The sequence below is a fragment of the Eschrichtius robustus genome, chromosome 14, assembly GCF_028021215.1.
Source record: "Eschrichtius robustus isolate mEscRob2 chromosome 14, mEscRob2.pri, whole genome shotgun sequence".
Taxonomy (NCBI): Eukaryota; Metazoa; Chordata; class Mammalia; order Artiodactyla; family Eschrichtiidae; genus Eschrichtius; species Eschrichtius robustus.
This window is the reverse complement of record NC_090837.1, coordinates 13,299,759-13,324,280: the sequence shown is the minus strand read 5'-3', so window position 1 is coordinate 13,324,280 and position 24,522 is coordinate 13,299,759. Positions and strand designations below refer to the sequence as shown.

At 39.8% G+C, this 24,522-nt stretch overlaps 1 protein-coding gene and 1 pseudogene across 2 annotated transcripts in view; one reads left to right on the top strand and one right to left on the bottom strand.

Moving 5' to 3' along the window:
• MED13L (mediator complex subunit 13L) overlaps window positions 1-24,522 on the bottom strand; it is a 298,574-nt gene that overhangs the window by 21,253 nt on the left and 252,799 nt on the right. The window contains exons 14-23 of one of the 2 annotated variants that reach the window (XM_068563867.1): window positions 22,511-22,610; window positions 17,183-17,400; window positions 16,682-16,887; window positions 11,302-12,239; window positions 6,927-7,106; window positions 6,091-6,314; window positions 4,008-4,200; window positions 2,884-3,310; window positions 2,076-2,295; window positions 591-779 (exon numbers count right to left, since the gene is read on the bottom strand). In XM_068563867.1, the coding sequence (XP_068419968.1) occupies window positions 591-779; window positions 2,076-2,295; window positions 2,884-3,310; window positions 4,008-4,200; window positions 6,091-6,314; window positions 6,927-7,106; window positions 11,302-12,239; window positions 16,682-16,887; window positions 17,183-17,400; window positions 22,511-22,610 (2,895 nt within the window). Of the gene's footprint in view, window positions 1-590; window positions 780-2,075; window positions 2,296-2,883; window positions 3,311-4,007; window positions 4,201-6,090; window positions 6,315-6,926; window positions 7,107-11,301; window positions 12,240-16,681; window positions 16,888-17,182; window positions 17,404-22,510; window positions 22,611-24,522 lie in introns of both variants that reach the window. The other variant, XM_068563866.1, reaches the window with a different exon arrangement.
• Window positions 15,936-16,049, top strand: LOC137777099 (U6 spliceosomal RNA; annotated as a pseudogene).

Sequence of the window (24,522 nt, the reverse complement as noted above, 5' to 3'; positions counted from 1 at the left end):
GTATATCTACCTTCAGGATAAGGTGATTAGTAAAACAAAGGAAGTGTACAACTTCTGTTTAAACCATGTTTTGCTTTGGTGTTTTAGAATTCCCCCTGAGGTACTTATCTGTGGGAAACAGGCTTACAAAGACGGAGAGAAAAGGTGCTCATTTACATACAGAAGCACTGAGACAAGGGGAGGAGGAAGCAGCAGAAAATGAGGGGCCCGTGCAGAGTAAACACATACACAGCGGCTGTTCCAGGAGAAAAAAATGAGCTGGGGAAGGTAGAGAGTGATTTAAGACACAGATTAGCTTCAAACAATAATGAACAAAATAAATATAGGAAAATTGAACTTTCATAAGTAAAAGGGATAAGTGTATTGTTGCCTTAGGTCTTACATCAAAAAATGGCAAGAGTTTGCTTGCCTCTTTTCTCAAAAAATTATACAAGTTCAGAGAAGTATCTCCTCTATTTCAGCTTAAGGATTAAAGACACCTACCACTCTTATAATAAAGGTAGAAGACCAACCAAGCAAGCAACTCTCCTGGCTTGCATCTTCAGCATAAAAGTAGTGTTTTTGCAAATTTCTGCCCTGCCGCTACCTACCTCTGGGTTCTTAAGCGTCATCTCAATGCTGGCGGCAGGCCCAAATCCTGTGAGGGATTTAATGTGGATCTGTGTAGGCAGAGGTCGCCTGCACTGGCAGTACACTGAAAATGCCATGGACTTCAAGTATTGAATGTAGAAAACTTGTTCATCCTTCATTGTCTGCAGCATGTACTGGCAAGGCACAATCTACAGACACAAATACAAACAAAACTAGAAATAGAGATCTAATATGCTAACAAGGCAGTTCGAAAATGAAATGGTATGAATTCTTTACTTGAATGGGGGAGGCAACTTTAGTTTTAAAATACAGAAATGCCAAACATAGTATAATTCAATCTTAATTCCTTTCAGTGACATAAAGTCCTATATTCCAAATATACCAGCAATTTAAGAAGAGGTGTCACTCTGCTGGTCAGGTTACACTATCACTTAGAAATTACCCTGTTCCCATTTTAGAGATAAATTCTCAATTTATTGTTGCCATGTCCCAAAATTTAAAAACTTGCTTTTAAATATACTTCTCACTTTTGTAAGGTATACGCATAGTATGCACGGCATCTTTGGAATTACTGTCTAGTCATCTGAGACACGAACTTCAAATCAATGAAAAACTACCAACAAACTATACTGGTAGCTTTAATTTCAATCTTCTAATTCTATAATATGGCTTGAGTTAAAGTGACAGAAAAACAAGAATCCGAACACCCAAGACATCATTTTTCACCTATTAAATTATAAATTTTTAAAAATTATTACACTATAAAGCTGGCAAGGGTACAGTGAAAATGGGCATGCTCCTTCACTCCTGAAAGAAATGTAAATAACTATAACCTTTTGGGAGAGGAATTTGGCATTATTTATCAGTATCTTTATCTAAGAATCCACTTTAAGAAACGACTTGAAATGTGAAAGAGAGATTATACCTAAAGATGTTTATTATGGCTCTATTTATTTATTCATTCATTCATTCATTTACTTATTTATTTATTGGTCACGCTGTGCAGCTTGTGGGACCTTAGTTTTCTGACCAGGGATTGAACCCAAGCCCCGGAATTGGAAGCATGGAGTCCCAACCACTGGACCGCCTTATAGTTGTATTTGTAACAGTGAAAAGGTTAAAAAAAAAAAAAAAAAAAAAGTAATTATATCTAACTGTAGAGAAACAGTTACACATGGAAAATATGCAGTCTGTAAAAAATATGTTGCTTGGTGAGGATTTTAAATAAGGTGGAAAAGTATTCATGAGTAACTTTAAGTACAAAAAGACTAAAAATTACGTGAGAAGTATGATCTCAATTGTGTAAACAAACACAGAAAAAAGGCTAGAAAAACACCAAAATGCTAATAATGGCTGAATCTAAAAGGTAGAAATAAGAATACTTTTTTCTATTTTCATATACATACAATTATTAAAAAAATCATGAACCTGTTTACTTTCATAAAAACAACAACAAAGTAAAAAATAAACCTGCAAATAGTTACCTGGAGAATGAAAGAATTTCTCATATGCTCAGGTAAATTATCCAGCATTTCTGTGTAGCAGCGCATCAAACTCAACAGCCAAAAATTTCCAGAAGTGGAGTCTTCCTCTGCCGTATAAGTGAAGGGGTCCACCATGTAAATGACAACAGCTGGAGGGTAGGCTTGGCTGTCTGCAGAGTCAGGCTCCGTGGGAATTCCTATCCTCTCCCTTTCTGTAACACTGCAGAGAGAGTCACTTATGAGATGCACAACATAAATATAAATTATACAAAATAAATCAATTCCAGAGCACACTGACTCCCTGGACAATGATTACAGATTAAATGCAACATTAATATGTACCAAAATGAAGGCAAACCAAATCAGTTAGCATCCAGATGGATGGAAAACAACAATATGCTCCTCTAAAATGGGAGATCTCTTTTTCAACTCCCCCCCCCCCACCACACCGTGGCTTCATTCTACAAAGATGTTTTATAATGCTGTTACATTAATAGTAAGAGCTTACTATTATTCATATATTATGTTCATATAATAAGAATATTAACAGTAATGTTAATTACATTAAGTATATTAATTAGTAAGTATATATTACCATTATACTAGTAATATAATAAGTTTATAAGGAGTTCTCAAGTTTCTTAACACTGAACTATAGACTGACAGTTGTTACTCTCTTGAGGGAAGAAGAGAAATACACACTTTACAAGGTTTAGAGACTCATGAAGTTGAGGGGGCTGGGGGTGCAGAGGAAGAGCAAGACAAGGGGTCCGAGCTGAAGCCACTCGTCTTGGTCAGAGTACCGTACCTTTCCTGTCCATCCTGTGAGGGCTGAGAGGAGCTCTGCCCAGGCTCAGTGTCTCCACCACAGCCTATGCTCCCTTGCGTTCTCTCTGCAGAGCTGGCCCCAGCGCTGGGGTTCTGCCCTCCGACACTACCACTGAATCCTGAAGAAGAGGTAGTGCTTATCTGGTTAATAATGGGAGCAGAGGCAGATGTCGAGGCCGGTGGCACAGAGGAACCAGATGCGGAGCTACTTGCTGCCGGGTTCACAGAACTGCCATTGGAGGTGGGATTAAATGCACTGCCAGCTGAGGGAGCTGCCGATCCTGGATTTGAAGCTAAAGGCCCCGCATTCCCAGGTGTAGCTTGTCCCTGTGCTGCTGCTGGTGGGGTCTGGTACTTAGGTGGTATCAACAGGCTGCTGTCGAGCTGCAGAGTGGCTAGATAAGGTGCTGAAAGTGTACACGCAGAGAGGTGACTTTAGGAATGTTCTGCAGTGTCTGGCTGAAGCAGATATTTAGAATAGTCACTTTTAAAAAAATTATGCTTCCAGGTTGCATTATTCTATGACGCCCAAAATGCTATCTCTACCACTGAACATAAGCTTGTATGTTCTGTAAACATGGAAATAAACATGGAGCTACTTATTATAAATTCTGGGGAAGAGCCTAATTTTGGGGGGGGGGGGGGGCGGGCGGGGGAGAGGAGAAAATCAATCATTTGTAACATTTTCCTTTCAGACTGATTCCACACGCCTTCACTGAAAACTGAGAGGCCGTATATTCTACAGCCATCATGGTATATTATGCTCCTATGTGCATAAGGCTTTGTAAGCATCTAAGATTCTCTTGGGAATCTGGGTTAAAATTAAGCAGTTAATACCAAGTCATGCTGCTACATTTTTGAAATGTGGAGTAAATTAGATATGACTTCCTTAGGCTACTTTAAATAGCTTTTAAAGAATATACATGCACATAAAAATTAGCATTTAACTACTTAGAATGCAAAAATTAGACCTAAATAAACACAGTAATGGAACACTAACATTTCCTGAGACAAAAGAAGTATAATGTTGCGTGTCTAATAGGGAACAGGGGGAGCAATCTGCTATTTCTCAAATTCTACTTTGCCAAATACATCCCCATGTACCTAGGTGATGGCGGCAAACTTGCGCATAAAGTTTGAGTCTGGAATGATTGTCACTCTCCTCGCTGCCCCACGGCTGGTTAAACCACTCGCTCACAAGCTCTTCCGCCAGCTTCTGCGCCACGGTCTTCCCCACGCGCATGATCCCGTCGCGCAGCACTTTGCAGATAGGCTTGTGCTGCCCAAGCCTACACATCTGACGGCACAAACCAGATCGCCGTTTACAACAGGAACCACTCCTTCGTTCAGTACACATCGTTACCACGGAGATTCTTGACCATACACATGGAAGCATTTTCCTTTGTCTTTTAGCGTTACCACACGCAACCAAACCAACATTATATGCTGGTCCCTTCTGGTAATTATAATGTACCTGAAACTGTCCTCTGTCTCTCCAAAACCTGGACTAGGCTCTCTAAGGAAAAAAGTTTCTTTTAAAGAAAAATGAATGTTCCTTCACCCCAACCGCTTCCTCCAGCACAAGGGAAGATTGCTGAGCACACTACCTGATTGCTAATGGTCAAATAAAGAATTAACCAGATTCCTGCCGACTTAGGCTGACTGAGACATATGTCCACTAAAACCTCTTAAGTAATCCCGACTTATGATGTTCTCCCATAAGATAACATTAAAATTTTATGGGCCATCTGTTACATTGTTACAGACATTTGGAGATCACCAATAGCAGAGGCCACGGAAACAGTGGATATGCTGATCACTTTTTAAAAGTAAATAGTTGTTTTAGCACAAGGAGATTCTGTTACTGACGTGCAGGACATTAAATGGGTGCTTATGGCAGAGAATTAATACACCTGCAAAAAGTAAGCTACCTAGCTACCTGTTCACCAGCAGAAGAGCCCGTATTATTAGCCCTTGCTAGAGTTGATGAACAGGAGGCTTACCAAGCCCCTAAAAATCCTCTAGTGTACACTCTTCTGAAGCAGGTACGTATTACTGCCACAAGAGCAATCCTAAAATGATCTGGCAGTCCTTTTATGTTTTGTAACTTATGTTGAAAGCTTCATTCAAAAGAATGGCTGGGCTTTAAGACTGCTTAGACAAGTTTTCTGTGTTAGGGTAATTATGATTTAATATTATTAGGCATCATGAACCAGGCACTGTTTAGAAATTACTGTATCCAAGGATTTCCTTCAGTGGCTTAATTGATGCCATTACCTCATACTTTAGCATCTTCTCACTTCTTTGTAGCAACACGTAAGTTTACTATTTCGTGCGTACTCATACAGGTATAGATAGTGAATGTTCCGTTATGGAGTATTTTTGAAATTCAACTTGGCATCTTATTTAGCAAACACTTCTGTAATGCTTATAATATGCCTGTCGCAGCTCTAAATACTTTATAAATATTAGTTTCATTTATTCTTGTCAAATATAAAGGTATTAGAAGTATAAGGTACAAAAACCTTAGTGTATATGTACTTTAGCAGAAGAAATGTGGCACTAACTCTTCAAAGACAGACATGATTCTAATTTTTCAAAAGTAACAGGAATTTATGTACTAAATATATAAAATTATCTAAGTGGCTTTTACATTACTCTGGTTATCACATTATTAATCTGTACCAAAATTTTAGTACTAAGATGAATGGAGTGTTAAATAACACATAACAGGGACATGAGTCATTAAACTTATTATGATTCAGAAATTTTCAAGCTAAACATTTTTATACTGTTTTCAGGAACTCCCCTCCCCCACCCCCCCAAGAGTAGATGTGCCTTCTTTTCGTAAAGCTCATCTTCTGAACAACCACTCTCCCCTGGTGAGTAATACTTTTAAGCTTGAGCACATAAATGGGGAAAAAACAGCTGACGGGACTTTAAGATGGGTGGTAAGGCTGGTAGAGGAAAATCTTTAAATCTAATAAAATATAAAAGCTAAGATGGGAAAGCAATGTACTCCCTGAAAAACTTGCCAATGTAATCCTTTTCTTCATCCTCCAACTATGTGAAAATTTTCTTTGAGTCCTACTTTGAAAATATTTGTTCTTTAAAATTTAGTCATAACTAGAAACAACCTGAGGACTCGTATCATACAAACAATTTTCATCTTCCATGTCTTTCTCACCTCATATACAGCGCTCAAGTCCCTGAAAAAAGTTTTGGCTCCTTCGAGCAAGGCCTCATTTTCTGGACACACCACAATATAGGCAACATCACGGTGGCCCCCGTATGGGTCCAACAACAGCCTCTCCCAAAATGGCAAGGAGAATGGCGAGATGGTGAGGAAGTCCTTGTCATAGCCTACCAGCAGAGTGGGGATGGGCAACGGCTCAGGAGATTCTTCAGAACCTAAAACAAGACTGCAGTTTAGGAGAGTGCTTGAGGGTCTGTTTCCCACAACCTCGACAATTGAGAAGTCTCTGGTGCATTAGTCTTAATTCTGGCCTCAGAAATTTTATTGTAGGTTGACATGATACTCTTAAAAGTACTCTTCAAATCCTCTAATTAAATGGCCCCTGATGAAGAACCTTAATTCAATGAGTCAGAACATGGTTATAAAGTTTCAGTAAGATCAGAGAGCAGACTAGAGCAGGTTAAGGTTAGTTTTCCAAACAGCACGATGTCATTTCCTTTAAGAAAAGCACTATAATCCTGACTGTGAAGAAGCTGACAGAACTAGTCCAGAAGTTCACCCAGATGAAAATGCAGTGAGGATCAGGAAGATGAGGAGACCCTAACAAACAGTCTATTTAGGGATTATTTGCCCCACTGACCTTGATTATGCCAAAGACATTTAGAAAAATTATCTCAAAAACTGACTACTGGAAAACAGGGAGATTATAAAACTTAATAGGAGGAAAAAGATTCTATTTTGTCAGTGAAGGAAGGACTTGACAGTAACTAAAGCTGCTTTTCACAGAACAAAAATCTGAAGGAATTTAAACAGGGGAAAGATTCTACCGTAGGTTCCCCGTCCTGCCATTTTGTGGAACTGCTGCCAGGTGAGTGGTCCCTGCACGTGCTGGATGTTCTCCCAGGTCCTGCCCGTGCGCTTCTTCTGGATGGCGTCTTGGAGAAAGGGCTGCAGGGACAACAGCATACGGACCACATCTTGGGAGGAGAGCATGCTGATGTCCAGCACTGGAAGAGAAATGAAATGAAAAGGAACGGGAATCATAAAGGGGGACTGGCCCACTCCTCTTCTTGCCATCATTGTGGACCTCAGTTATACTCCACGACAGAGACACCACTGGCAGCAGGGTCTACTTATAGTAGATTCTAAAATACCCGACTTAGGAGTCAAGAGGAAAGACAATCTTCTAAAGTAGAAGATAGTTTATTATTTGTTATTGGAAATAATAAAAGGGGAAATAATTTACTCTATATAAAAGAGGTTAACTATAGGATTGCCTAAAAGTGGAAAGGCAGATAGGCCTGACTTTTTAAAATCATACAGACTTGTTTCCAAGGTTGTTCTTAAGAAAAGAGAGCAGCAAAAAGTTCTTAACTATTGTCTCTTACTTTTAGTTTCTTAATTACTTTTATTTACAAATATCCATGTTTTGATTATATGATGAGTGGCAAAAAGGAACTTGAAGCTTTTAAAAACTTTAAAAACTGCTCTTAATGAAAATATTTTCACAAAATACAAAATGCATAAAGAGAAAGACGACCTTCTACACAGGCAGAGGCACATGAAAACAGGGCAGAGGCAATGACAGGCCTGAAATTCATCTGTACAGAGAGGAAGGTAGGAGATTCATGGTTTCAGAACATATGTTCTTCCTGCTAGCAAGAGGGTTTCTTAACCTAGGATTTGAAAAACCTCTGAAACTCTACCCCAAACTGCACATGCATGCATGAGCACAGGTGTATCTTACCCCAGGGGGAGAAGGTCCATAACGCTCGTCAAATTCTCAAAAAGATCCGAAGAAAGACTACTTAAGCTAGAGATGGTCAGCTATGAATCTGCACCGCTGGGTTCCTAAAGACCTTTCCTTCCTCTTGCTTTTCTAGCTGATGAGGAAAGTGGCATGGATGGAAATCTGTGATTTATTTACCAACTAAATCTGAAACACAGGGTGCTTAAGGTTAAGGGGTCTTAAGACATTTTTAGATTGTGTCTTCACATCAAACACAGGCTGCAAATTGATGGCACAGAGTTTTTGTTTTTTTAATCTGGAACGAATTTCTCAGGAAATTTCATATGCAAATCTGGATTTCCAGCTTCTCTTGAAAAACCGGAAAACTGCCTGACAGCCCTGGGGCTGAGACCATCATGTTCTGGGATGACCACCACCTGCTGGGGCCAAGGAGTAGCTGTCCCCTTCAGACAGTTCTCGACGCTCCCCCCGCGCCTCCCCCCACCCCAGCTGGCCTGAGACTGAAGCAGCATTTATCACCTTGATCTTCAAGCCTGTGCTTCTTTTCTTCTTCTAGGAGAGAAAAAAGTAAAGTACCTCTTGTACCCATGGCTCTCTCAGAAGTAGGAAAATGACAGACCAAGAGAACCACAGGTTAGAGAAAAATAAAAGTAGAAGTAATTCTTTGTGAACTCTATTCCTGTGCATACAAAATAGAAAGTTATGTTGCAAAAGGACACAATTCAGGTCATTGCCTTCTGCAAACCTGGCTCTCCACATCATTCATTTACATCATCTGTCTGGTACCTTTAAGCATCTGAATTTGGAACCCACATCTCGCCTACAATAAAAATGTGCTATTCTTCATATCCAAAGATGCCACTACTGATCCACCCACACAGACTGCTTTTCTACCTGAAGGCCACTGTCTAGTAAAAGAAACCACCTAAGATAATCACCCAGAATTCTTTAGGGGAAAGACTTTAGTTCATAAATTCATGCAGCAGACATTAATTAAAGGCCTGCTAAGTATAAGGCACTCCACTTAAACCTAAGCAGTTATAAAAATGAGTACAGCCCTTGAAATACTTCCTCAGGAGTCTCCACCTCCAAGAAGTCTCCTTGCTTATATAACCTTCTCCCCTGCAAGACTGATGACTATTCTGAAGCAGGGTCCATGTTTCTTTCACACATAGACTCCTCCAGCCTGGCCTCTGCTCCCACCTGTCTACAGACACAGCTCTCACCATGGTCAAAAGACTGGTTTAACCTTTATCTTAAAAGCTTGGCTGAATCTGAATGCCTGTTGACCACACTCTTCATTCGTGAAACTTGGTTACATGGCAGAACTCAGTAAAGCTCTGTCCCAGGCCCTCCTCTCTTTCCATATAGTCCTCCTCCCCAGTGAGCTCTCCTCCTCCTCTGCGCCCCTGACTTGGGTTATCATCTATGTGCCATATACTTCCTTTCCCCTAAGCTCCAGGTCATGAAGTCCCAAGTGTCTACTTGACACCTCTACCTGGATATCTCAAGAGAAATCTTTAAAACTTCCAAAACCTTTCTCCCCAGACCTGATATTCCTCCAGTATACTCATCTTTTTTTTTTTTTAAATAATTTTCTTTCTTTCTTTCTTTCTTTCTTTCTTTCTTTCTTTCTTTCTTTCTTTCTTTCTTTCTTTCTTTCTTTCTTTCTTTCTTTCTTTCTTCTTCCTTCCTTCCTCTCTCTCTCTCTCTCTCTCTCTCTCTCCCTCCCTCCCTCCCTCTCTCTCTCTCTCCCTCCCTCCCTCCCTCCCTCTCCCTCCCTCCCTCCCTCCCTCCCTCTCCCTCCCTCCCTCTCTCTCTTTCTGGCCGTGTTGGGTCTTTGTTGCTGTGCGTGGGCTTTCTCTAGTTGTGGCGAGCGGGGGCTACCCTTCGTTGCGGTGCACGGGCTTCTCATTGTGGTGGCTTCTCTTGTTGCGGAGCACAGGCTCTAGGCACGCGGGCTTCAGTAGCTGTGGCCCGCAGGCTCAGCAGTTGTGGCGCATGGGCCTAGTTGCTCCGCGGCATGTGGTCCGCGGCATGTGGGATCTTCCCGGACCAGGGATCGAACCTGTGTCCCCTGCACTGGCAGGCGGATTCTTAACCAACGCGCCACCAGGGAAGCTCCCAGTACACTTGCCTTTGAACGACACCACTGTCTGTCCAGGTATACATGTCACAAACCTGGGTGTCTTCCTTAATATCTCACTCTCCCTGATACCCCAAATCCAACCCATTTCCAAGTCCTGCAATAATACTTCCCAAACATCTCTTGAATGTTTCCACTTCTTTTCCATCTCCTTTGCTAGGACACTAAGCCAAGCTACTGTTTCTTATTTCATCTACTACAGGAACTTCTCAGTCCCCTCAAATCCATTCTCGCCATTTTCTAATCCACAGCCCACCTTATAGTCAGAGTACATTTTTTTCTGACTACACAAATCTGATGTCAATGTCTCTTCATAAAACCCATCATTGACTTAAGACTCTTCAGATGAAGACCCAGTGCCCGGCATGTCTCAAAAGGCTCTTGACAAGCTAGCCCTGCTGGTCTCTAGGCTTCTCTGAGTCCTCCGAAGGCCCCAACGCGCTACGTAACGCTCGCCCCTCCTCTGCCTGGGACACGATTCCCCGCCCCCTCCCTCGTCACCCAGTTAACCTGTACTCATCGTTGGGATCTCAAATGTTACTGCTTCTTCAAGGAAGTGTCCCCTGACATCCCGTGCTTTCATCACTTATAATGGTTTGTAGTAATACGCTTATCTATTTATTTGATTCGAATAATTAAATAAATAAGCATACTATTTAATTGGAGGATGGAGGAGAAGGCTTATCCATTTTCCAAAATAGATTAGAAGGTCCCTGAGGGCAGGTGCCTTGTCTCTTTCATTCACCATTTTATCCCCCCAGGACACATCATAGCATAGATAAGTGAATCAGCAAGGAGAGGGAACAGCAAGGCGCTCAGCCCTCTTAGAGCCCAACTCCAAAGATGTTTATCAACTGGAGTTTTCAAGACAGTGACGTGCCCCAGTCCACAATGCCAGGTGAAACGTGATCATTGTTACCAGAGACACAAAATACTGGGAAACCAGAGGAAAGAGAAAATACTCTGGTAAATGGAAAGAAGGCTTCGTGGAGGAAGGAAGTATCTTGGAAGCTTGACCCAGGAGAATGCGTAGACTCAAACATGAAAGGGTATGCAAAGTATCAGTTTGTATAAGCTAGACAACTTTTTTTCCAGAAAATACTTACTCTTCTCCAAATGCTTCAATATAAAACATCTCCCCATTCTTAACTTTAGGGTGATTATCAAGATAGCTCTCACTTTAGTGATGCCTATTTTTAGATAGATGGAATTTAAAATTTTGTCATATAAGAAGGCAAAGAAAGTTTGCAAGTTACCATCACACCAAGACAATTTTCAAATCAAGTGTGTCTTCTGGGAGACCTACCATTGCTATGAGGCCAAGAGTGCACAGTGGCACTTCTCACCAGAGCTTCATCCACTTTGCCGCCTGTGGGATTATCCACATACTGCCGAGCCTGCTCCAAGGCATTAACGCATTCCGTCCAGTAATCATTATTATCCGCTTGCACCCGGTCGTAACTCCAGCTCACACAGGGAAGAGTTTGGCGATTGTTACAGGAAATGTAGTCCAGGAAACTCAGTGAAGCAAAAGGTTGTGTATGTTGATTCTGCAGGAGGAGGAGAAGGCTTATCGGTGGCTCCTGGGATTTTCTGGCTCCTTCCATCTGCGGAAGGAAGGTGGTCTGACACATCATCAAGCGCCTTTCGGCAGCCTGACCAATATCAGAATTCTTCCCAAAAATATCCAACTCATCCTCCAGGAAGAGTCCCGAATTGTAACCAAGTTTGCGATTCATGATCGCACTAAACCCACAGGTACAGCGGTACTGGTCCTCATTGGAAGAATCGGGGATGTAAAGCCCAACGTCTGCCCCTTTGATGTTCATGTTGCAGGCACAGATGCAACAGCTGTCAAAGTTTCTGTCTTTAAAGATATTCATCACGGAATCAGAGAGAATCAGAGTCACATAGAGACTGTGAGCTTCAGGAATTGGCTGCATGGTGGCGGGCTCCACAGAATTAAGAGGCCGTGTGGTAGAGGGGGTAGAGGCTGGTGACCCCTGATCGGTGCTGTCATACTTAACAGACCCTTGACCACTGGCAGTGCCCCCTCCTCTGGGAGTTCTTGGGGTCCTGGGGGTTCGCGGTGTGGGGACAGAGAAGCGAGGGGTTGCTGGAGATGGCAAAACTCCTGCTCCACTGTTGCTGGCTGGGGCAGCGCTGTTCAGCGTCACCGGGGTGTTCATCTGTGGTGTGTTCAGATAATCTGGATCTGCTAGGCTCCCGACACTAGGCACATTACTGCAACAAAGAGACAGCACCAAGTGAGGCAGGTCACAGGTGCTGCAGTACACACATAATCACCCCAACCCGGCCTGTGCATTTCTTATTTATGCACGCTATCACTTGGTTTACTCAGTTTTCAATTAAGCCTCATAGTCTTTTGAGGGAACTGTAACTGTTTTTACAAGAAAGCATGACGCTGGATTTGGGCAATGTAGTTTTGAAAAACTATAACTACTAAATAGAACTTTAACACTTGAGTTCAGATGCCAAAGTAGCTAGAAGACCACAGGATGAAATTTCCATCTAATTTGCAATTACATTTCTGTCATTTTTTGAAATTGAAATTCTGCCCGTGTACTTGTTCTCTGAGGCTATAATCTACATATGATTCTGAAGTAGTTATAATCAAATGCACATGAAAATTTAACATTTTTCTAATTTCCAAAATGTAGTCCTATCTAGGCTAGCATTTTCGTAGTAATGAGTGACCATGAGGGAATTCTGTTTTAGGAAACCCACTGGCCAGTACTATATTACAATTAATACAAATACTACACGTGCTGCTAAAAGGACTTAGTATTAGTTAGGTAGCTGCCCAGTACTATATTACAATTAATACAAATACTACACGTGCTGCTAAAAGGACTTAGTATTAGTTAGGTAGCTGCCCAGTGTATATATTGCATCATAGTTTCCAAACTTCTAACAGATCTCTGTAGGGTGGTAGGCAATCCGTTCATTTTTTTATTTTTCAATATGTCATGCATTATATAGCACAATTATTTTTAGCTCCCAGAGACTGATCACACTGTGCTACCTATTTTCTCATAAGCAGCGACTTCTTTTTGGAATAGCCACATGGAAAACAAAACAGTGTCTGCAATGTTCTGCTATTTTATTATTGTAATAAAATTTTCTTGATATATATTCTTACATGTACATGTAAAACAGCGCAGGATTATTCTTTCCAGTTAGAAGGTATCAAAAGAAATAGATTTTTTAAATACTTAAAATTCCTCTGAAATCTATTAATACTGTGCTTAAACTAATGTTCCTCCAATAAAGTACGTATTCATTCACTTATAATTTGAAAGAAGAATGTCGTAAAGTAATGGCTCTTCAAATCACTTTCTTATGATTTTTAATCAGCTACGCCTAACTTATCAACCTGAAAATCCAAATCAGTCACTGCAACGAAATGTTAAATCTGAGGCACAGTGGTATCTTTGAGTACAGATAACAAATGACCCAGAAACCTTGATCAGCAATCACTGCTATCTCAGAGGCCAAAATAATAAGAGTGTAATAACGATCTTTACTCTAATTGGACTCCTTTCAAATTTTTCTGTTCAACAAAATCCCCAAATTATCATGCAGTTCATATCATAAAAGGAACTATGACGATTAACTGAAAACCTAAATAATTTAATTCCTCCCGAGGCAGTAAAAATGGTTTATTATCTTGTACAGTAACCTGACTTTTCCCATTCAATAAAAATGAATTGAGTACCAACCCCATGCTAGATGCTGCATACGCAACCGTGAAAAAGAGAAAGAAAAGTTAGCTCATAGCAAGTATGACAGGCATCAAGTGAGTGCTGGTGTGCTCTGTGATAAAGCGGGGGTCCAGGGCGACGGAGACCACAGCAGGAGGACTTCCCATAACCTAGAACTGTCCTGTCCAGTAAGTAAGGTAGTCACTACTCCATGTGATGAATTTAAATCAACTTAAATAAAAATAAAAATTCAGTCTTGATCTCACCTAGCCACATTTCAAACGGTGCAGAGCTACAACATAAGGGCGGTGGATGCTGCACTGGAAGGTGCAGATACAAACACTTATTTCATCAGAGACAGCTCTATTAACAGCACCAGTTTAGAATACCAAGAATCTTTGGGGTGGCAAATGATAGATTTGATAGATCTAAACAATGATCTAAATTATTTGTTATTGAAACCAGCAAACAAATCATCTAAATTATTTGTTATTGAAACCAGCAAAGGGTGGCATATCATACAGCAAAGGGTTGCATGTCACTTTTTGAGATGCTTGTGTGTGGAAGAGATTAAGCTGTGGAATGGGTTCGGAAGCTGCTGCACTACTTGCGAATGGCCTGCTAACCCCTGGTGTGCTAGTTGCTCTAGCTGTGCTGGACCAGTCTCAAATTAAATAAGCTAGGGTACAACTGCAGAACAGCAGCAGAGAACTAGCCAGGCCCGCCTCCCCCCCCCCCCGCCCCAATCCAGGGTGCTTTTGAACACATGCTTTCACACTGCTGGTGGTTGTGGAAGTACTCAGAGTTCTCAGAAAAAATATTATGTGGGAAGTAGGGCAAGATAACCCCATTTTAAAGAAGGGAAGACCCAGTAAAATGGTCATTTAAGGCCATACAAAGACTAAACAAAAAAGGCAGGAATCTGAGCCCTGTGACTCTATAGCTGTACTTCCCCAAGTCTAAGGTTCTTTTAAACCACTTCTCTGCCACACTTTTTCATTCCCATACGGACTTTATATACACAAGCATAAAGCCTGTTTATAAAATTAAACTTGATTTCATCAAGATGATTTTTATATGAGGTCACAAAGAAGTAGCCCACAGACTGGACCTGGATCATAAATTTTTCTTAGCTCCTAGAATGTAACTCTGGATTAACTGTCAACACATTTCTTTTTTTTTTTTGCCGGGGGTGGCGGTGGTGGTGGAGGTGTGTGCCTTGCCGCACGGCTTGCAGGATCTTAGTTTCCCGACCAGGGATTGAACCTGGGCCCTAGGCAGTGAAAGCACGGAGTCCTAACCACTGGACCACCAGGGAATTCGCAACTGTCAACATTTTTAAAAAGGAAATACATTGAGACATTTAATTCCAGGTCTCCAGGCTCCCACACTCCTGCTTGAACAATCCCCTGTATTTGAATAACAAACAAACAAACAAAAAGTCCCTTTAAAAGGGGTGTACTCTCAACAGTTCACCACTGACCCTGCTCGCTCCCATTGCCTCTCACAATGACGCCGAGCATCAGTAGTGCCAAGTCTTTTGCTTTGCCCAGTCCATTTCATCCACATATTGCTTACCTGGTCCTGACAGAAATTTGAGTCTGTGGCCTTTTATTTTATGGAATTTAAATTATTTTATTAAGAAATTATCACTCAAAGGGGAAACTGATTCTACACTGTTGCAGTAAGAACTTTTTTGGTGACAGTACGAAACGTGTCCAAGCTACCATAAACACTTCCTTTTCCTTCCCCTGTATCATAGCACCATTCTGTTGCTGCTTTCTTACGTGACATGGGGTCAGCAACAGAGAAGTTATCATGTGAATACTTAATTTTAAAGTGCCTTAAGTAAACACATTTGAAATCATCAAATTATATAAAACAAAGTACTTACCACCATCACCCTAAAAATATTACCCACTCCAACTAATGCTTGATTCTGTGATAAACACCAATTTGACACTGAATGACCATGAACATCATGGTTCTCTATACAAATAACCTTAATTTTTCCATGTATATGAAATTTAGTTTAGAAAATTTTCAACGTATATTTTCAACAGAAAATAATATGCACAAAAACATGAATGGCCAACAAACGAAAGTTTCAAATGAAATGCTGTCATCATTTGAAGTAAATATGTAGTTAAGAGAAAAATCAGGAAGCAACCTAAGTGTCCATCGATAGATGAATGGATAAAGAAGATATGGCACAGTGCTCGTTTCGGCAGCACATATACTAAAATTGGAACGATACAGAGAAGATTAGCATGGCCCCTCCCCTGCGCAAGGATAAGATGTTAAAAATAAATAAACAAATAAAACTTTAAAAAGAAGAAGATCACTATAGAACTATTAAAACAAAAAAACCAACAAAAAAGAAGATGTGGCACATATATACAATGGAGTATTACTCAGGCATAAAAAGAAACGAAATTGAGTTATTTGCAGTGAGGTGGATGGAGCTAGAGACGGTCATACAGAGTGAAGTAAGTCAGAAAGAGAAAAACAAATACCATATGCTGACACATATATATGGAATCTAAAAAAAAAAAAAAAAAAAAGTTCTGAAGAACCTAGGGGCAGGACAGGAATAAAGACACAGACATAGAGAATGGACTTGAGGACACGGGGAGGGGGAAGGGTAAGCTGGGACGAAGTGAGAGAGAGGCATGGACATATATACACTAGCAAATGTAAAACAGATAGCTAGTGGGAAGCAGCCGCATAGCACAGGGAGATCAGCTCGGTGCTTTGTGACCACCTAGAGGGGTGAGATAGGGAGGGTGGGAGGGAGACGCAAGAGGGAGGGATATGGGGATATATGTATATGTATAGCTGATTCACTTTGTTATAAAGCAGAAACTAACACAACATTGTAAAGCAATTATACTCCAATAAAGATGTTTAAAAAAATCATATTAAATACATCAGATAACTCGACACAATCCCAGCACATACTTGTAGCCATCTCTAATGAAAGTGGCTGCAGGTGGCATGGGCAGTTGTTCAATTTTAGGAGGGATTGCCCACGAAGGCCGAAACAGACAGGCATCAGGAATCTTCAGAGGTAGCAGGCATTGGCTCGGCAACATCTTCAGTGGAGCAAACATGGAGGATCCCACAAAAGGTTGAAAAGTTGGAACTTTGTGCACATATGAAAAGTCCTGTGACAACAAAGTGGGGCTGGTGATAATGCTGGTAAACAACTTTAGGACACACCATAATAGCAACAAAAATCACTATAATTTAATACTTCTCTTTTATCTGATCAACAGAAAAATGCTAAAGCCAAAATTTTAAATTAATCAAAAGACACTATAATTACCTCATGACCTAATTCAGAGAACTCTTAGGAACTTATGTATACATGGCATACAGACAATACTATTTTAAAGAAGTTGTATAAAAATCTGCTTTAAAACCACCTTGTCTTTGTATAACTAATATATTGGCAATTACCTTTATTTCCTCTGGCTTGGGACTTCCTAACCCGTCTTCCACTTCCATTTTGAATTCAGTAAGCTGTGTTGAAACCATACTGACCATAGGGCTCTCCATCACGCCTAACGCTGTCACTGTCTCTGAACTGATTCCATCTTTATAATTCATCACAGGAGAAAATGCAGGGTGCTGTTCCAAAGAAGGAGGGGTGGGGAACATCCTTTGCAGGTCTGCAACTGCTAAAAAAAATAAAGATAAAAAATAAGAAAAAAAAAATTTGTTAACAGGCCTGACTTCTAAAAAAAAAAAAACAACCTAGTTCACAGCCTGGCCCTCTAGCTGGCATCAGAAATAATGCCGATTGAATGGTCATATCAGTTACATAATAGACTATTAATAATGGAAGTATCTAAGAAGAAGGCCATCAGCAGAAAATTATCCTTTGCTGCAACTTTATTACTATCCTCTTGATGCTTTATGATTTGGCTTCACATTAATTATGTGAACAAAGTCTACATAACATACATTTTTTCTTCCAACAATTGATTCCCTGAAAAATCCAAGGAGATGAAACTTCATAGTCAGGATTAATAATCCTATCTAGAACCAAAAGACAATTTATTGAAAATCACCTGGGAAAAAAAGTATCTTTTAAGAAATACTTAGATCAGTGATTCTCAACCTTTAAAAAAAAATCATTGTTATATACATGAGGTTAACCAACATCACTAATAGTGTCTCATTAAGGGACTGATTCTTAAGTAGGAGTGTATGCAATGAAATGCAAGTTGCGGTTGTGAAATTTGGCCACTAGGGGGTGTCCTGTACAGCAAATATATTTACACATTTGGAGCCACAAGTTCAAATCAGTGATTTGGAACCGTATCTGGTGTCCCAATTTCCAATCACATTGCTCTTTCTAGCAACTTCAATATTTAAACAGGTAAATAGTAACCACTGAACAGATCTTAATATGACTTATAGCTCTGAATCAGAAATTAATAAAGAATAGCTGTACCATGCTCTGACCTGAGCTAGAGTCTAAGGTAGAGCTGTATAGAGAAGCAGCAGTGGGCCTGGTCCCCAACCCACGTGCTCCCAGCACAGCGCTGCTGTGGTCTGGTCACTTCCTCCCTCAGGGCCTCAGTTCCATCATCTAAAAGGGAAGGCTTGACTAGATGTGTGTGTGATTCTCATTAGGCTTGCTTTCTTTCCTTTCTTTATGGGGGGAGGGGACAGCCTCCACGATATGGAGCAGAAAAAAGGTGAGAACCTCTGCATTAGACAATTTTTACCACGTTTCCTAGTTAAACAATTGTATAATCCTGAATAATTTACCCTCTCTTGGCCTCAGGGGCAACAAGGGGAGAACAAGGCCAACAGGCAGGGTTTCAGATCTAAACTTTCACTTCCATTAAGAGAAGCTGCACTTCAATTTATTTTCTACAATACAATTCTGTATGAGATTTCATTAGACAAAATGGTACCTGCTGCTGCTAAGGAAAAAAAGTTTTAAAAGACAGAAAAGAAGAAGAAAACCTAAAACCCCCAAGTTGATCTTCAAGTCACCTTGCTGTGACAGTATTTTATCCTTAAGAACATATAACAATTCACAGAACTGGGGATACAAGCCAAGCCAGAAACTATCATAGAACCACTGGACAGACTATATAACTGGTAAGTTCTGTGGCTGAAAAACACCTCTTCAGATGTAGCACCAACCAGATCAACACATTTTTTTTTTTTAAAACAAGGCTAAAGACTTTAATATAAAGTTGAAATACATTCATCATCTTTAACTTTTAGCCCCTAAACATTTTCCCAAGCCAAAGAGCAGCTACTGGTCACTTTTAATATAAAATTAATTTGTAAGTGGAGTATTTTAAACCACAAGTCTGCTTCATAAAATCTTCAAACTCATATTACATGACAAATCTTAATTAACAAAGTATTTGGAAAATATGAAACTATATAAATTCACTTTGAGTTAAAATGACAATGAACGTAAACATAGCCTTTCCTTAATTTATTAAGTATTTGGGCTGTGGTACAAAATTTTATCCTCAAATTATTTTATTAAATTTGTTTTTAAATCTTCCCTAAGAAATGTAATAAAGGCATTTTCCATTCAGGGCTACTCAACTTCTTTGATGTTACCTAACACAGTTATGTATCTCAGTTTTCAAAGCCTCAGCCACCTTGATAATTTTTGTCAAAGGTAAAAGAGAACATACACAAAAAGCGTGGATGAAATGAGATTCCACCTGCCAGAGATTCACATTAAAAAGTGGTCTTCACCATTCTTATTATCAGATATTCTTCAGGAAGACTCTTAACCTCTCTAGCTTCAATTTCCTCATCTACAAAATGAGAATAATATTTCCCTCATTTTTTTTTTTTGCACAATAAATGAGATAAAGTATGCACTGAAGTGAACACTTTGCCACGTACATCTAAACACTCAAAGTGATGAGAGTCAGCAATAATTAGTCCTTCCTCCCAATTTTGGTTTGATTAGAAAAAGGTGGAAATGCTGTTCAGTCACAGGGAATGAATTTCTGAAAAGAAATCACCCTAAAGAAGTTTTGAGATGAAAAACAGGGAACTGGACTCAAAGTGGGTAAGGCAGAAAGAAAATAGAAACCCAGAGAAACATTCTGGTCCTCCAAAGTAGAAATACATGGCTTGCCTGTTCAACCTTCCTCCCATAAAATGACTAAAGTGAGTGTGGGGAACAGCTACCAGGATGGACTGGAGTTGACATGTCTTTCCCACAATGCTCCACTTACTTATATACCCGCCTATCCTCAAGATCCACTGCACTTCAGCAGGAGCTCACCATTAAGGACACCAACCGTCTCCCGTTCTGAACATCAAGTAGTCACGCACAAGACTGAAGCCCTCCAACAAAAGCATCATCACTAATTTCTCAGTATTCTTCCCAGCCCAGAGCACCTAGCAGAGTCCCTTACAAATAGTAAGTGTTCTTGTAGAATAAAATGTCCAACTCTTTCATTTTGCCTCCTCAAAGACCCATACTTCAAAATTGACATGCTTTCAAAGACAAAAATTCATAAGCGACTGGTTAACAATAAAACCTAAGAAAAACACTTCTGTTTTAATTAATATAACACAATACTATCTTAACACAGACTTGATACTAAACTAAACCTCACTGATACTGTGTGTCGCTTTCTTCCATTATTATATACACAAATGAATAATTATGGACCTATGCTGTCCAACACAGTATCCACTAGCCACATGGCTACAGAGCATTCAAAATGGGCCCATCGAACCTGAGATGAGCTGCATGTATAAAATATACTCCAGGGCTTCCCTGGTGGCGAAGTGGTTGAGAATCTGCCTGCCAATGCAGGGGACACGGGTTCGAGCCCTGGTCTGGGAAGATCCCACATGCCGCGGAGCAGCTAAGCCCGTGTGCCACAACTACTGAGCTTGCGCGTCTGGAGCCTGTGCTCCGCAACAAGAGAGGCCGTGACAGTGAGAGGCCCGCGCACCGCGATGAAGAGTGGCCCCCGCTCGCAGCAACTAGAGGAAGCCCTCGCACAGAAACGAAGACCCAACACAGCCAAAAATAAATAAATAAATAAATAAATAAATAAATAAATAAATTTATTAAAAAAAAAAAAATATACCCCAGATTCCAAACAGTCAGTACAAAAATGGAATATAAAACATCTCAATATTTTTATGCTGACTACATATAAAAATGACACTGTTTTGGATACACTGAGTTAAAATATATTATTGAAATTAATTTCACATGATTCTTTTTACTTTTTCAATGTAACTGTTAGAAAATGAAAAATTACTTATGCGGCCCTCCTTTGTGGCTTACCTTGCCCTTCTGTTGGATGGTGTTATTCTAGACATTACATATTATATGTCTCTCCACTTCCATGTACAGTAAGCTACTGCAGAGATGATAGTTTCTTGCCATGTTATTTTCACTGCCATGTCTCGGGAGGAAATACTATGTATATGTCCCCCCCCACACTTATACACACATACTTTGACACATTAATAAGATCCTCTTGACCTTGGTTTATCTATATTTTCCTCATGCCAATATTTCTGCTATATTTCAAATTCATTAATTTTTATAACCTGTACTTTATCATAAAATTCTGAGTAGCTTCTTTTTGAAACAATTCCTTTTGGAATAAAAATGAGAGAAAGAGAGAGTACACGATATACTTTACTGGTAATGACACTTACTAGCAGGATGGTTTGTGAGTGAATAACCTTGGACAAATTATCAGGCATTTTAACATTTAACATCGCTACGTATCACTTAATGTCAAAAAAAGCGGGAGTAACTGGTTAAATACAAGGGAAAAATTCATTCATCTGCCCTATTCCAGATGAATCTGCTTTAATAATGTTTCTTTTAATCTGTGAGTTTCATGTTTGTAAAATTCTGCAGTACAGAGTAATAAAAAAAGAAAAATGTTTAATTAAAAAAAACTACAGCAACTGGCTGGCTATCATTATTCATTTTCATACATGTCATGCTTGAGAAAGCTTTGCATATTTTAAAAAGCTATGGATCCACTAAAGCTGTCAAAATCCAATCTCTGTATACTTGACACTTCTACATTTGAGTAAATCAGCACTACATTTATAGGTTCATAAAACTTTTTGACTCATCCCTATGACATGGTGGTTTTTCCCCTCAATTTGTTCGCATTACCAGCTGAATTAATGAGAAGATATTAAAGAATGATTTGCAATGGAATTGTGTTTCAGCTTCAGAGTATCCATATAAACTATCCTGACTTTCTTTTCTCTTGTAGAATGTTTCTTAGGGTAAAGGTAGGTAGAGAAAAGGAAGTTTCTCTTTTTGTCCACATACATAATAAAACTAGTTGATCTCTTAAGGAAACACAAAAACTTCAGTATCTGTTGGAAAAAGGACCACAGAAAACAAACATTAATTATCCTTGTGTGAATTAAGTTTATGAAAACTGAAACATTTTACGCAAGCTCTTGCAGTGGAATATCGCTCTGAAAACCACTATGCAGCACTTCTCCTACTAGGAAAGGGCTATTACAAAAACAAACCTAAAACATGTTTTTCCACATTTTAAACCACAGAAGTTAATCTGAAAACAAAAGGAAAAGGAATTCAAATTTAAATGGGTCTCTTAGCTGCCTGCCACCTTAGGAACACCAATTTATACAAGTTTTAATTCACTGCCAGTATTCTGTTAAAATGGGGGGAGGGAAAAGGAGGGGAATCTCAGACAAGGCACCACTGAGTATGAAAACATTACATGTAAGTTACAAGCAGTGAGCTGAAGCTCAGTTTCCTTTTCTTACTTGGTGGGTAAGGAACAGCAGCTCTTCCATCCTTCCCAAGAGGTCGGTCTTCTGTCCCAACTGTAGGCATTTTTGATGACCGTAGTGCAGGTGACACAGCCTAAGAACAGATTATTATTATTAAAGCGGAGCAACACGTTTGTATATAAGTAGGGTGATAGTCCACTATTCATTGGAGTGTACGCCTACTGATATTTTAAAATAAAGGAAAGATGCTTCCTTATATAGCATTCATCAGGTGAACTTCTAGAAATACCAGCAGACAGTGACACAGAAGAGATGGTTACAAGCTGATTCAAGTATGAGAAACAGACTGACTGAGTCTTCTTGTCATGGACCTGGTGAGGGCAGACTGTGCCATCAAAGCAGAGCTTGCAGACCTTCAGCAAATCTTCCCTCCCGGGTCATTAGAGACGCAGTTTCAGGGACACAGTAATCACATTAGGGTGGTGCCTCCGAGTAGTGACTGGTTGTCAGTCTGGTTTTCCTTCTGTTTGGAAGCAGGCAGCTAAAAGAGAGGACCTCAAGCCCTCCCAAACTATTATTCTTTTATTTTTCACCACAAAAAAATACATATCTCCTATTCCTATTTCTACAGTTACTGTTCATCTTCATGAAAAATAACCTTATCTCACAAAATTATTGAAATACACAGAGGTTTTTCTCTGATTTGTTATTCAAAACAAATTAAGTCCCTTAGTAGGCAAGATTATCTTTAAGAACTCAAATGAATTGACGGCAAGATAAAATAAAGCAAAAAGATTCTCACAAATAGAAAGCCTTTTATTCATGTACACTTATTCAATATCATAGAGCTGAAACATAAAACTAACTTTAAAACCTATGAGATGAAAACTTGGACAACAGTCTCCCAATTCCAGTTACTAATAAGATGAATTAGTAAAGTGATTCTAAGGTAAACTGTTCCCTTGATTAAATGTCAGGCTAGAACTCAGAGTAGAAACAATCATTTCAGAGAAATGAAAATTAGATAAACAATGTCCAATCTCCTTTGCATATTAACATTACTAACAATATATTCAAACAGCAGAGTAAACATTTATTCATTTAGTCCAACAGTAATTCGTAACTTACACAGAGAGGAAGGACAATGGCTCAGAGCACAGCCATCACTAGGGGTGGTGGCTGTGAACAGAAACCAGGCTACTCTACGGTTTGTTTATTTTCTCTTCTTACACCTCCCTTTCTACTTCTTTTTGATTCCTTTACTTTTCATACTTTCTTCCCACCGTCACCACACCAAAGCATCTGAACTAACCCTCGTTAAAACTAATCCTAGATAATGCATGGCTTAATGGAGACAGTCAAGTTCAAAAAGGATCTCCAATGCCTGGGTCACAGAATAAGGAAGCGTGTCCTTTCTTCTACCAAAGTTTTTCACGTTGCCATGTCCGTTCCCTTCATGCAGCCACTGCCCGATTTTCGGTCCTCATGTTTCAATCCAACAAGTTACCAAATAGTATTCCTGCTTTCTGTGTATCGGACTGATGGAAAACGACACTCACTTCTACCAGGTCAGTTCCACACTCAGCAGCCTCCAGAAGAGCACATTACCAGAAGAGTTTGAAGTCTAAAGCCTTAAGAGTGGCCAAAAACCTTCCCAGCCCCACCAATCTTTATCCTCCATTCAGAAAACAGATCCATGTGCACGCTGTCCCCCAAAGCCCAGCTAGTTCATTCTTGTAGCTTAACCAAGGCTCCTTCCAGGCTCAAAGTAACATTCCTCCCCTGCCTCCCCCTAACCTAGTCTTTCCACATTTCAAGTCAATTTCGTTCTTTGAGGTCATTACTATCTCCTCGTCTTCTAAGTACTTAGAATAGTAATGGTGTACAATATCTGTTAATCAGATACATTTTATTTTAAAGTGAGAAGGGGTTGTAGAAATCTGATTCCTAACTTAACTTAACCTTCAAGCCTTTACTTAGACACTGCTTGCCTGTCATGTTGTACTTGAACATGCAGCATCTTTAGATTCAGGTCAATTACTGCC